This window comes from Puma concolor, chromosome C2 (genome assembly GCF_028749965.1).
Source record: "Puma concolor isolate L17-30 chromosome C2, mPumCon1.1.hap2, whole genome shotgun sequence".
NCBI lineage: Eukaryota > Metazoa > Chordata > Mammalia > Carnivora > Felidae > Puma > Puma concolor.
In genome coordinates, this window is record NC_141675.1 from 34100983 (window position 1) to 34115097 (window position 14115).

The 14115-nt window shown below is 45.2% G+C and overlaps 1 protein-coding gene across 3 annotated transcripts in view; it reads left to right on the plus strand.

Moving 5' to 3' along the window:
* ARMC8 (armadillo repeat containing 8) overlaps window positions 1–12606 on the plus strand; it is a 108658-nt gene extending 96052 nt beyond the window's left edge. For all 3 annotated transcript variants that reach the window (XM_086674365.1, XM_086674367.1, XM_086674366.1), the window contains 3 exons: window positions 4423–4495; window positions 5864–5957; window positions 10062–12606. In XM_086674365.1, coding sequence (XP_086530491.1) covers window positions 4423–4495; window positions 5864–5957; window positions 10062–10095 — 201 coding nt within the window. In that variant the 3' untranslated portion in view covers window positions 10096–12606. The remainder of the gene's footprint in view (window positions 1–4422; window positions 4496–5863; window positions 5958–10061) is intronic.
* The last annotated feature ends 1509 nt before the right edge of the window (window positions 12607–14115 follow it).

Genomic DNA, 14115 nt, shown 5'->3' on the forward strand with positions numbered 1-14115 from the left:
CCACAGCTGCAGAGAAAGGCATAGAACCAGGCTGATTGGTTTCATGTTAATTTCACAGTTTACAACCAACCCACCCCCACCCCCACCCCCACCCCCACCATGGGTACTCAGCAGTGTCTACTACCCCTCTGTGATTCTCCAGCAAGCTGACACCTCTCATGCAAAATGGGTTCTTACCTTCTTGTTCTTTAAACCTCACCTTTTCTCTCCCTCATCACTCATAGTGATGACTTCACCTTCTGTTCTGAGACTAGAGGCCAGAATCCCTTAGTGGCTCCCTGTTAACACCTTGAATAACATCCGTACCCACCTTGTGATGGCCTGTGAAGTCCTGCATGATCCGACTCATCCGTATCCCCAACTCCTCTCATTTCCCTCTTTGCTTTGTTCATTACACTGACCTCCTTCTGTTCCTTAAAAAGGCCATGCATGTTCCTTCCTACCTTGGGACGTTTGTACATGCTGGCTCTGCTCTGCCTGGAACACTTTTCTTCGCACTCTTTGGTGTGCCTTCTAACCTCTCAGATCTGAGCTCAACTGACACATCTTGTGGGCTCTTATCCATGTGGGTTATACTTTGTTACCTTCAGAGCACTTAGCTGAATTACAGTGATACATAAAAGTGTTTGTGTCCCTCACGTAAGCTCCATGAAGGCAAGAACTAGGTCAGTTTTGTGTACATTTTCGTATCTGTCACCTTGGACGATGCCTGGCCTTTAGTATGTGCTCAGTAAATATTCGTTGAATGAAGCAGTAATGCTTCAACCAGGAATTCCATTATCTTTCCAATACCAGATCCACATAGTATCTCTAATCTTTTCAAAGTTTTTCTTGATTTCCCATATCCACCGAGGTATACCTGTTCATAGCCATCTTTGTAAAAGTATCTTCTATACACGCTAACTCCTTCTTCACCTCTAAAATTCAATGACCTCCATGATGCCAAATCCAAAGTTTTCTCTCCTTATCTCACCTCACGTACAGCAGCCTTCAACACAGCTGACCATTTCCTCTTGGAAACATTCTTTTCTTATGTTTTCCATGACAGCATCCCTCCTTGCTTAGCCCTGGACTCTTCTTTTCTCTCCTACATGATCTCCTGAGACCTGTGGTCTTTATTACACTATTACACAGTGGCATTTCCTAAGGAGCTTTCAAAGATTGTAGCCTTGTCCCTTTCCTTTCAAGCTTCTGATTTAATAGGTCTGGGTTGTGGCTTGGGCATCAGGGTTTTTGAAAGTTCTCCAGGTGGTTCTTATGTATAGCTGTGGTTGAAAACCCCTGGTTTAGGGGGATCTCATCCACTCCCATGGCTTTTACCATCCTCTCTATGCTTTACATTTTCCATAGTATCCAACAATATAAAATACAAACAAAGTAATGGTTACTGGCCTTCAAAAGCTATGACAACAAGCTTTCCTGATGGTGCCTGCAGCTCTGCAAACGCTTGTTCTTGATGTGGGCAGGGTGTAGAGGAGGGTCACATGGAGGGCATAGAGGAGGGTCACATGGAGGACTCATATATCCTGCCTACTCTACATCTCCATGTGCCTGTCTGATGCTTCCTGAAGGTGATGTTTAAAGATGAATTCTTGGGGCACCTGGGTGACTTGGTCGGTTAAGCATTCAACATTGACTCAGGTCATCATCTCACAGTTTGTGGGTTCGAGCCCTGTGTCTGGCTCTGTACTGACAGCTCAGAGCCTGGAGCCTGCTTTGGATTCTGTGTCCTTCTCTCTCTGCCCCTCCCCCATTCACACGGTCTCTCTCTCTCTCTCTCTCTCTCTCTCTCTCTCTCTCAAAAAATAAATAAACATTAAAAAAATAAAAATTGGTTTTTTTTTTAATACTCTTATTTTAGAGAGAGAGCATGAGTGAGGGAGGGGCAGAGAGAGGGAGACACAGAATCTGAAGCAGGCTCCACGCTCTGAGCTGTCAGCACAGAGCCCGACATGGGGCTCGAACCCACAAACCATGAGATCATGACCTGAGCTGAAGTCTGATGCCCAACTGACTGAGCCACCCAGATGCCCTAGAAATGAATTCTTAAATATCTCCCCTAAACCTAAGTTTCTTCTCTCCTGGTCTTTCCCATCTCAGTATAGTAGCTCTGCCCTGCTCAAACCTGGGAGCCAGTCTTGATTTCTCCAGCTCTTTCACCTCATTAATCCAGTTTTTCAGCAGGTCCTGTCAGTCGTTCCCCCAAAGCAGAATTGGATTCTTTTTGCTTCTTTCTATCACCACTGCCCTCACTCTGGACCAAGCCATAGCATCTCACGCCTGATTGACTATAATAGCCTCCTGGACACCTCTGCCCAGTCACTCCAGTCCCTTCAGCCCAGGTCAGATCTTCACCATCCACTGCTTAAATCCTTCTGGAGCTTCCTCCCAACTCAGAGTGAAATCTGAAGTCCTTTCTCTGGCCTACAAGGGCCCACAATTTAGCCATGCCCACTTCTCTGAAAGTTGCCCCACTTTGCCTTCTCAGTATGCACAAGCTCGGTAGCTCCTTCTTACCTCAGACCTTTTCAGGAACTTTTCCTTCCTCTTGGTGCCCGTAGGCCCTTGCTCTTGGCACAACTTGTACCTTTCTATTCCTTAAGTCTCTGCTTAAACGTTGCCTCCTGTAGGGTGCCTGGGTGGCTCAGTCAGCTGAGCATTGGACTCTTGATTTCCGCTAGGGTCATGATCTCACAATTCATGGGACTGAGCCCAGCTCAGAGCCTACTTGGGATTCTCTCTCCCCCTTTCTCTGCCCCTCCTCCACTCAACACGCACCTGTGCTTTCTCCTCTCAAAATAAACATTTAAAACAAAAATCTTGCCTCCTTCAAAGAGATCTCTTCTGTGCTCTCCACCTAAATTAGATTCCCACCCCTTCACCCTGTAGTTTCCTCCATCACAATTTGTTTCCTCAAGAAATATGTATTGAATGAATGAACTTATACATCGTAAACATGTATTTTTGTACAGTATATCATTTCATTTATTCAACAAATACCCATTCAGGTGGGAGCAGATGATAAGTTTTATTATGTTTTGTCTTTGTGGAACCTGAACTGGGTATCTCTTTAAAAGTCTTGGCAGGTATGGGGTGCCTGGGTGGATTAGTCAGTTAAGTGTCAGACTTCAGTTCAAATCATGATCTTACAATTTGTGAGTTCGAGCTCTGTGCTGGGCTATGTTCTGACAGCTCAGACACTGGAGCCTGCTTCAGGTTCTGTGTCTTCCTCTCTCTCTCTGCCCCTCCCCCATTCATGATCTGTCTCTCTTTCTCAAAAACAAACATTAAAAAAAAGAGAGAGAGAGAGAGAGTACAATTTAAAAGTCTGGACAGGTAAAAAGGGAAAAGAATCACCAGCCATAGAATTGTAGTGAAGAAAGCCACATCAACTTCCTGTCTCTGCATTGTTGAGATACAGTCCTACATGATGAGATAAATCTCTCTGCCTTCAAAAACTGTTGAGTATATTATGCCACTGGTATTTTCCAGATATGCATTTTATTTAAATGTACTGGGGACTTTTTTCTTAATTGATCAATAGGAAAATCATCTGTAATGATTGTGTTACTATTGGGGCCTCTGTCATGTAGGAGAAAGCAGTCTATATGGGTAAATGATCCAACTTTAACAAAAGTGGTTATACTTTGAGTACATAAAGAAAAATAAGAATTGTGTTTCAGAAGATGAGGAAGCTCCTTAATAGTAGAAACATTAGATGAAGCAAGTAAAGACTCAATCAAATATTGTGGGACATCACCCCACAAATAAGAGTAATTTACTTTTAAGAGTAAGAGTAGTACTCTTAGGAATAAGAGTATTTGGGGCACCTGGGTGGCTTAGGTGATTGAGTGTCCAACTCTTTATTTTGGCTCAGGCCATGATCTCACAGTTGGTGAGTTCATGCCCCACATCCGGCCCCACACTGATAGTGTGGAGCCTACTTGGGATTCTCTCTCCTTCCCTCTCTCTCTGCTCCTCCCCTGCTCATGCTCTCTTTCTCTCTCAAAAATAAACCTTAAAACAAAAAAAAGTAATTTGAATTAGATCATCAGTAGCCAAATACAAAAGGCACATTCATCCAATTTGTTGACCACTGGAGACCTGAAAGTTTCCTAGTGTAGATAAAAACAGAGTGATAAATTGTAAACTACCCATAGAGCCCTGGAGGTGTTTTGTTTGGCTTACCAGAGGGTTTCTAAAATCTGAATGTGAATGTCTCTTGGCAAGTCTTCTTCACTCCCCAGTTTACCAGATTTCCTACCATTCTCTGTTGTCTTAAGCCCAACCCATTCACCCACTGGAGTTTGAGAGCCCAAATTCACACTTTTAGCCTATTGGAATTGACTGTGGTATGTTACAAAAAAGTACATCGAGTAAGATTACCTCCATGTTGTTTTTTTCTTTTTCTGCATCAAATAGGGTCATTCACATGTCAAACTGCAGCTTGCTGCTATGTTTTGTATATCAAACCTCATATGGAATGAAGAGGAAGGTAAGAGATTGGTGAGATTTGTTCTGAAGAAAATTACGGGAGGGAAAGCAGCAGATGCCCCTGAGATCCTAGGTGCAGGCCTCATTCAGTGGGTTCCAAGTACCCAGCGGAGTCACCTTGGCATGAGAATCGATGGGACTAGCCTGAGTCAGCTGGACAGCTGACACTGAGCCCCTACCTTGGAGTCAACGCTGTAGCAGATTACAGAGGATGGGGGTGGAGGAGCCCTAGAGAAATGAGTGGGGTCCATGCCCTTGAAAAGGCTGAGGAGGAGGTTGGTGGGAGGTACTTGAAGAAGATGAGAGGTGGGCAGATGGGTCTTTGACTGTGTGCAGAGGAGGCACATGTAAGGACCCCAGGCAGATAAGCTTAATGGAGAAGTGGGTGCATTGGTGAGAAAGGAGAAATACACGAGTGCTGAAGCAGCCAGTCTGGAAAGTGGACTCTGTGGATTGGAGGTTCTCCACCTTGACTGCGTATTAGAGTCACCTGAGGATTTTTGCACCAGACCAATTTAATGGGGGGGGGGGGGGGGGGCAGATGATAGGCATAAGTATTTTAATTCTCCAGGTGATTCCAATGTCCAGCCAAGGTGGCAGACAGATGTGGAAGAACAGTGAGTCTCAATGCTGTTGGCTGCATAAGAATCACCTGGGGAACTTTTTAAAACGCAGATTTCTGGGCTATACACCAAGAGATTCTGCTTCACTGGGTATAGAGGACGTCAGTGAATGAGTGAGTCACTGCAGGCTCTTGATGGGGAGGAAAGACTCCAGGAGGAGTATTCTACTCAGCAGCCGTGTCTAGAACAAAGTGGGAGGAAGAGAAATTGAATTCAACATGTAGGCCTAGACACCAAGCACCAGGGAAACAAAACTGCCCTCAAGGAGGTCCTAGTCTAGTTGAAAGGGAGGACAGTGCAGTACGAAGTTGGAACTGCCACATGCTAACCAGGAGACTGCAGGAAGTGTTGGGAGGTCAGAGCAGGGTGAAAGAGATTAGAAAGGGGAAAACAAGACCTGTTTGAACTAGGAAGAGCCTGGCTTTACATGTCCAGAAAGAGACGAAGACGGGGCCCGATGGCAGAGGGCCTTGTGCCAGGCTGAAGAATCTGACCTTGATGCTATAGTCCTTGGACACATTACTTGATCAGCAGAATCCAGGATGGACACAGGAAGGAATGTCAAGGAGCAGGGAGACCAGTTTTTGAGCATCCAAGCATGAGGGGATCCAACTTCACTGGGGACCAGGGGTATGGAAGGATGGGGAGTAAAGGACCCTGGTAAGGCTCTAGATTGTTGATTGTACATCAAGGAAAGCAGATGCCTGGGTCGTGTTCCCAGTAACCTGTTAGCTTAAATCTCTTAGGTTCACAAGAACGCCAGGATAAATTACGAGACATGGGCATCGTAGATATTCTACACAAACTGAGTCAGTCACCAGATTCAAACCTTTGTGACAAGTGAGTATCAAAATAAAAGGGCCTTGCTTTGGGGTATGTTGGATTCTTTTATGAAAGGGTCTGGCTTGCTTAGTAATTCACATGGCCAAACTTAAAATCTTTTAGATTCTTGAATTCCCTTCATTAACTGTGAGCCACTGTAGGAATTTTGAGTAAGATAAACTAATAATCAGCAAATTTTTTAAAGATTCTCATCTTATTGGGAGTTAACATGAGCCTGGGCCATCTTAGTGGATATCTGGAGAGGATCCAGAAATCTCTTTAATGTCATTCTCTTGACCTTAAAATAGAAAGGAAGGCCAATAATAAAAACATCCATTACCTCAAAACCTCATTGAGCACCTGCCTTGTGTCAGCCTGGCCTGGCTGCTGGGAATACAGCAGTGTCCACTGAGGGTTTGCTGTCCTCGCAATATACTCAGAGAAGCAAGAATCATAATCAGAGATCTATGTAACGTCAAAATAGCCGCAAATGTTCTCCCTAGCTGTATACACTCTGCCGCTCATGTTCATTCTCCACACTCTTGGACGTGGCTCACAAGTGCTCCATGGCCTAACTCTGCCTTTCTCATTCTCTGTGCTCCCCCTGCCCTGTACTCCAGCCACACCTTCCCTGTCACAGTATCACATCTTCATGCATTTACACATTCTGTTCCATCCGATTTGCTACCCAGTCCACTCTCCGCCTAATTCCCCATTCCTTTGGCAGAGAATTTTTTTCAATAGTAACCTCTACTGGGTACTGTTTTAGGCCTTGGAGATAATAATGGTGAATAAAATTGATGAAGTCCTTGCCTTTGTGGAACTTAACATTCTAGTACAGAAGACACCACAAACAAATGAATATGTAATATGATAGCAGGTAGTGAGAGGTACTATGAGAAAAACAGCAAGGTGAAGGAATGAAGTATAAAAAAGTTTCTTTTCCTATAGATGGGCCAGTAAAGTCCTCTCTGAGGATGTGACATTTGATCAAAGATCTGGATGAAATAGTCTGCCAGGCAGATGTTCAGAAGCATAGTATTCTAACGGAGGGGACAGTGAGTGCAAGGCTGTGAGGCAGGAATGAGGTTGACATGTTCAAGAAACAACAGGGAGACCAGTGGGACTGCAGATAAATAAATGAGGGCTGGACTGGTAATAAGTGGACTCTGGGAGGCAGCAGGGAGCAAGCAAAAAGCCTTATAGGCCATCGTAGGGACTTTGGATTTTAATCAGAGTTTGATAGAAAGTCATTGGAGAGTTTTGAGCAGAAGAGACCTTACCTGACTTGAATTTGTGCAAGATCACTCTGGTGGCTGCGTAGAGAATCACCTGGGCAAGCAGGGAAGGGAGAACAGTTCAAGGCTATTGTCATGTAGGTAAGAGATGAGATGAGGGTGGCAGTGGTAGAAGTATTGAGAAGTGGTCAGATTCAGGATTTAATCTAAAGATAGAGACAACAGGATTTGCTCATGGATTTAATGTAAGATGTTAAAGAGAGGAAAGGAAAATGCCTAGAGTTTTAGCCTGAACAACAGAATAGGGCGTTGCCATTTACCAAGATAATGAGGAATACAAGAGAAATTTGGGTTGGGGTAGGGAGAATTGAGGATTCTTGTTTGGACATGCCAGACTTTGGATGCAATTAGATAGTGGTGGATTATCTAATAATACATAGGTAGGTAATGGGGCTGAGGATAAAAACTAGGATGGTATATAAAGCACTGAAGCTGAATGAAGTCACCTAAGGAGACTAAGAGAGAGGAAGACAGTAGGAGGGCTATAAGAACCATGCTGTGGGGCCCTCGAACAGTTAGGGGAAAAGAAAAAGATCCAGCAAAGGAAATGAAGGAACAACCAGTGAGGCAGACAGAGACCCAGGCACAGAAGGTATCCTGAAAGCAAGGGAAGAGAATGCCCCAACAGTGGCCATTTATCCTTGAAAACTCATATCAGGTTGTCCCCTCCTCCAAAAGGTCTTGCCTGATCCATTCTGCACCCTATGCTTTGTCAGGGGACCCCGTCTGCCAGGACCTCCCATAACACCCATAGGATATACCACACTGTCGTGGCTGTCAGCTTGCTCGTCTGTTCCACTCGAGGGAAAAGGCACTTGCTAATTGCTCCTCAAGTGAATGGCTGTGCCAGACTCTAGAGCACACAGAGCAGATGGGGCTCCTGCCTCCCTGAAGTTTGCCATCCTGTGAGTCAAAGTAGACAAATCCCCAAATAACTGCAGCTCAAGGCTGCTGCTCGGTGAGTATCACATCAAAGGCGAGTCAAAGTTAGGCACCCGTTGAAGCCTTGATTTGAGCGGTACTTTAAGGACCAGCACCCTTGCCCCCACCTCCACAGCAGTAGTATGGCTGCTGACTCAGATGATAGGCTATCAGCCCGTCTGTCCTGGCTGAGGGCCAGATCGTTCCCTGGCTTTCTTTTCTCAGGTTTGTTTAGAAACAAAAATAATTCTGCTTAAAATCGTTTCTGGGATGACCTGAAACATTAAAAGAGGCCTCACCAGCAGGCTGTACAATAGGTTTTGGCCCTGGCCTACATTGCTTAGACCAGTCTGATGCTGTTTCCCATATATGTATGGCACGTAAGTTTTCAGCAGTTTTTAAACCCCATTGAAAGAATCAAGGTCTAAGAAAAAAAAAATCAAGGTCTGGGCTACCTTACCTAGTCCATCTAAGGAACCATGATCTTGCCTCTAAAACATCTGTGAAAGACTTCTTAGATATTAAGAGATAGCAGAAAGATGATAAGGTACTCACTAAGGTCTAATATAACAAACATAGACAGCCCCCGAGAAAGATTCAGAAGGAGTCTGAATTGGCAGTTCTAATTTTAGTCAAAATCCTCATGTGAACATTCCCACCATGGCACAGACATCTCTCAGTGTCCTTCTATCTTTAAGGCTTTGTGATCCTTTGACTTTCAAACAGAGATGAGGAGCTATTGTCGGCCAGCCCTTTCCACCTCAGGCTCAAAGGGCCTTGGGATTGTGAGGTGAGGTGGATGGTCATTAAAGGGCGGCTTGTGGCATCATTCATCAACTTGTTTCTGTAGGAAAATGACTTTGTAGAACCCAACTATTTCATAACTTGGAGACCGTGTATACAGGGCTTCCCATTTTGATGGACTGGACTATTTGCAGTTACTATATTTATAGAGTCTTAGATAATTGTAAGAACACCCCTTAGTTTCCACTTTAAAAACTACAGGTCCCATTACTTAACCAGACACTCCATTTGTGTCGAGCTTACTGCATGCCCAGTCTACCTTGGCTTAATTTCATCAGCTAATTGTAACTAAACATTTTAGCCATTTCTTTCCATAACTTAGAAGGGGGAGACCATTGCTAAAACCTGACTTTGTAATTCCCACAATTGTAGCCTCTTGAGAAACTTTACCAAGTTCATGATTGCAGTAGTAAAGGAGGCCTACCTCAGTCCTAGCTCAAAGGAAGACACTTTAACAAGGATCAGGATGGGTGAGGCCACCGCCCACATCGTGTCTCTTCCTCTCCAACTCGCTGCCTTCTTTCCAGCCATCCCACACCGGTCTATACCAGCAGGCATGAAAAAAAGAATGAGATGAAACTGTAACCTCCTTCCTCAATTTGAAGGCATTTGAAACCATGAGTCAGCATTGGGTCATGAGCTCTAGGCCCCCCAGGCACCTTCTAATCAGCCCCTGAATATCTTTCCCTGGGTCAGTTTTCCTCCTAGCTTCCCAGAACCCTAAGTGTACCCCCACAGTGTCCTGGAGCACTAGATAAAACCTGCATGGCAATAGGAGAAAGTAAAGAATTCCAGATACGTCCCGCCTAAATGCCAGTGACCAAGGAAAAGTATAAAATGCCCCTGAGCTGCAACAGGTGTAATGACAAGAGCAGCCCTTTCTAAGAGAACCTCAGGAAGAGGAATGCAGCCAGCCTGGGATTGAAGTTACCCACTGACCGCACATCTCTGCCCCGTGTGGTAGTCGCCCAGCTGGGCTCACCCTGCTTCCCTTTGGGGATCTACCTTTTTAGACTCCACGTTACCATCTTTGAGCCACAGGGCTTTTGCCTTCATTCCACTTCTCAGATGATGGCTAACAGGAACTTTGTGATTTCAGGGCAAAGACGGCACTGCAGCAGTACCTGGCGTGACCGGAGCACCCTGGGCACCTGCGAGCATCCCACATCCTTGTTAAAGGAAGTACAGGAACTAGCCTCATTTGATTCCTTCTATTTGCACAAGTCACCTTGGACTGCAGGGAGCTGTTTTGCAAAAGCAATTTGGTAGGCTTAGATCTCAAATTCATCTTGAGAACATTTTTTCGAGGTAGTAATTTCCTCAGAGGACTATTGTGTTTTGTTTTGTTTTGTTTTCTGAGCTACCTGGACTCTTTGTTAGAACAATCAATCATTTTCCTTTGGACCTACAATTTTTTGCCTATGCTGCAGCCACTTTGTGAGTGAGGATGAATGTGTCTCTGCACACATAGGTGTGTGTGCGTGTGTGTGCACGTGAGTCAGAATGAATGGATGTGTGTGTGTGAGGGATACCTCAAATTTTTCTTTTCTTATTTTGTGTGAAAATCTCTTTTCTACAGATTTTCCAGGGTTTAAGCATTGCTTGCTGTATAAAAAACTTTACTGAATTATATACAGTTTGAATGAAATGTTATTTTAAAAACAAAACAATTGTTAAGTGTTCCATAAAGGTTATGTTGAATTTTGGTCAGATGAATATTTGTAAGTAAAAAATATATGCATTTCTGAACCTCAACTTACATAGATTTTCTTTATAAAAAACAAAACAAAAAAAAAAAAAACAAAAACAGAAAACAAAAAAAGAAAAAAGGTTGGCTGTAGTTGGCCTGAATAACAGGCATGATATATGGTGCTGTGCAAAATAGTAAGCTAGCATCTTACTGCCGTCAATATCAGCAGGTACAGAGCCTCTTTTCAGCCTAATTCAATAAGCTCTCAGGCTTCCAAGTCAGATGGACAGGGTGGAGTGGAGTGAGGCAACAAATTCACAATAGGATTTTTGAACCATCAGGGGGAAATAAGCTACTGATAGTGAAAGCCCAGCCCTGACTCTGGCATGCTACACTTGGCAGGAACTGGGCACCAAGAGCCTCTCGACTGCCCTAAATCCTGTCATCGGTGTAGCGGTATCTGGCAGGATATAGAGCCAGTCGTGGAACCTTATGCTCAAACTAAAGTAGGTCATCACTTCCTGGAAACAAAGTCTGATCACCTTGTGCTTCCTGAAACAGCATATATCACTGTGAAACTAAAGAATGCTCTACAGACTCACCTGTAGAAAGAAGCAAAGAACAGGATAGCTTAGAAAGCTGTTTTTCTCTTAGCTATACTCAGCTAATTCTACTAGTCACTCAGGACTGCTATTCAGTGTGCTTTTGTAAAATGAGATCAAAATTTGAGTAAGAGATGTGGCTGAGATTTTGTCCTGCGTGAAGCCCAAAGCACTGAAGTTTGAGCGAGGGAAAGGCACTCTCCCCAGCGGGTGGAAGATGGATTCTCTGACAGCGAGTGCTACTTCGCCCTGCTGCAGCCTTTAGTTTGGCACCTGGCTCCAGCTTCTGGGTCAGCTTCAAGGTGAACTCAACAGAGGTTGCTCTTGACTGTTTGGAGGAACAACCAGCCTTCCTTTTCCCTTTGCTAAAAGAAGTTCAGAGGCATTGCGGCCCGGAAGCGAGGTCTGTGACCCAGCCGCTTGTCATGAGTGTGTGCCACTGACAGAACCCCAAGCCTCCCAGCCACTCCTGATGGGGCTGCTCACACCGCAGCCACCCCATCACCAACCTGCACCTTCCTTGGAGGATTTAAATATGTTTGATTGCAAATGAATGTTTTTAAGTGTATTTAATGCAATTTTTCCTGTTCTCAACATGACCACCCAAGATTCAAACACAGAGATTGCCAAGTTGTTATTTTTTTCAGAACACCACCGATTTAAAAATCTGTCACAGCAGGGACTTGGGTTTTGTGCGGCCAACAGAGTGTTAATGTGAGAACGCCAGTTTAAAGAAAATCGAGTTTATTGGGAATAAAGCCTTATATAGGTCCACTCGTTGACATTTCTAGTACTGAGAAAATGTCCTTGGTTGGCATTTGTAACACGAAACACTATAGAGTTGGTAAATATAAAGAAACCAATAACGAATTGCTGAGACAATCTTGAACCCAGATAGCATTAGAAAGCTGAAAGCCCAATGAACTAACACTTTCACACTTAAACTCTGTGGATAAATCTTGCCTGTGGCTATAAACAGATGGTCAGAGAAAAAGTGCTTTACTATAATTAACTTTTCTGATTTAAATGAAGGAAAAATGTATTTATTAAAGCTGTTTGCTGCTTTATGCAGGTGCAGTGTTCAGTCGGCAAGAAAGTGGGAGGAATGGGGCGTGGTCTGTGTCTCCACCCGAGTCCTTCACTAAGCTTCTCGCTCTCTCTAATACTGCACTCTGTTTCTCCTTTTGTGCCCTGATTGTAACCCAAAATTTATGAACTAGAAAAGAATGTCCAGTTTAATAAGTTGCATTTTTTTTTCCTTAAGCACTTTATGCAGAACAATACATGTTCTTCTGGTAGTGTTTGGATAATATGATTTTAACACATGCTAATAAAAGCCAAGAAAAAAATCATGGCAACTTCTAAAAAGGAGTCTGTTTTCCAAATGTCTAGAACATTAGGAAACATTAGAAGATACTGTGTACTGGCTTTTGGAACCTATGATTCTTGGTGAGTAAGAGGCCGGGAAGTGACTGTATTTCAGAGCAGGGGCCGGTGCCCTGTGGGAGTTACAGCTACCCTACAGGGGCATCTGCAGCAAGCTGGGAACCCCTCTTCTTGCCTCCTGAAAGCAAGCAGACCCTCTACAGGTGGCCGCTCCCAGCCACCGGGACCTCCCCAGTGCTGTGTCAACTCCTTCCATCCTCTCCTCAGCCACATTTCTACTGCCACCACCCACTGGACTCAGGTCCCGAGCTTGGCGGATGACCAGCTGTGCTCTCTCTGCGGGGATGCCCAGGTGCTCTTTACTTACTGCACACTACTTCTTTTCCCCATCTCTAAAACATGGAGAAGCATCTCCTATCTCTTCGGCTCCCTAGAAACAGAAAGCCAAGGACATCTACCCTAGAGCTTGGTGGAGGGAGGGTGGTGAGGTGGTTGGCAGGGGGAGGGAATTCCCTTGCCACAGGGCAAGCATGGAAGTGAGACCTGGGAAATGGGGGTCTGACCCCAGATTCTGATGGAGAGCCGATGGGGAGAGGTCCCGACACCTTGCCACCTGGGATAGGGGCTGGTGCTGCCCCAGTCCTGCTCCTTTGCAGATTTTTCCTGCTTCCTGGGCAGAGAGGTGTGTGGGGGTTTCTAGCACGAGGCTAGTTGTGGCCTATGACCTGGCTTCTGGAGAAAAACTGAGGGAACCCCTGCCTCAAGGGCCATGTCTTGGCCTACCTAGCCACCTTTCCTGCTGTCTCTGCAGCCCTTGGCTCCTGGCCTTGGCTCTGCGGAGCAGTCAGCCCTTTCACTGAGTGGAGGGCCAGAGCCAGTCCTTAGGTAGGAAGGAAGCTCTGTCTTTATTTCACGGGGCAGAGCCTGCCCTAGCGCTCATCCTGCATCCACTGGTTTGCTTCCATTGTAGGAAGCCAGGCCCAGGTCTCTGCCAAGGAGTTCCATCCTCAGTGTGGGCTGATGTTTTAGCCAGTCTCAGGAGGCTTCTCTCCTCCAACCCCACCCCCTGCCCCCATTCCTTCTGCCTTGAGCCTTCCAGACTCTGAGAAAAGAAATACTCTACCAAGTTCTAGATGGAAAGAGCACATCACCGGCTGTACCACTCTAGTGTCCCTTCCTGCCTTCCCTTCCCAGCCCCACTGCCCCCAGCTATTTCCTGGGAAGGCTTAAAGGTCATCTCAGACAACAACACACATCACCCCCACAGCCTCGGTTCCCCCACCTACTCATCTCCCCCACCTGCTTTTAGAGGCTTTGGTCACACCATTTCTCATCTCTCCAGTGATGGAAGATCCTTGGCTTCCTAGCTTCCGGGGAGACTTGCTACTCATTTCCTGCAGCCTGACTCATCCTTCTGTCCCCAGTGCCAACATAATATTGGCAAAAAGAGCAATGCACCTAACAAGAGTAGTCTT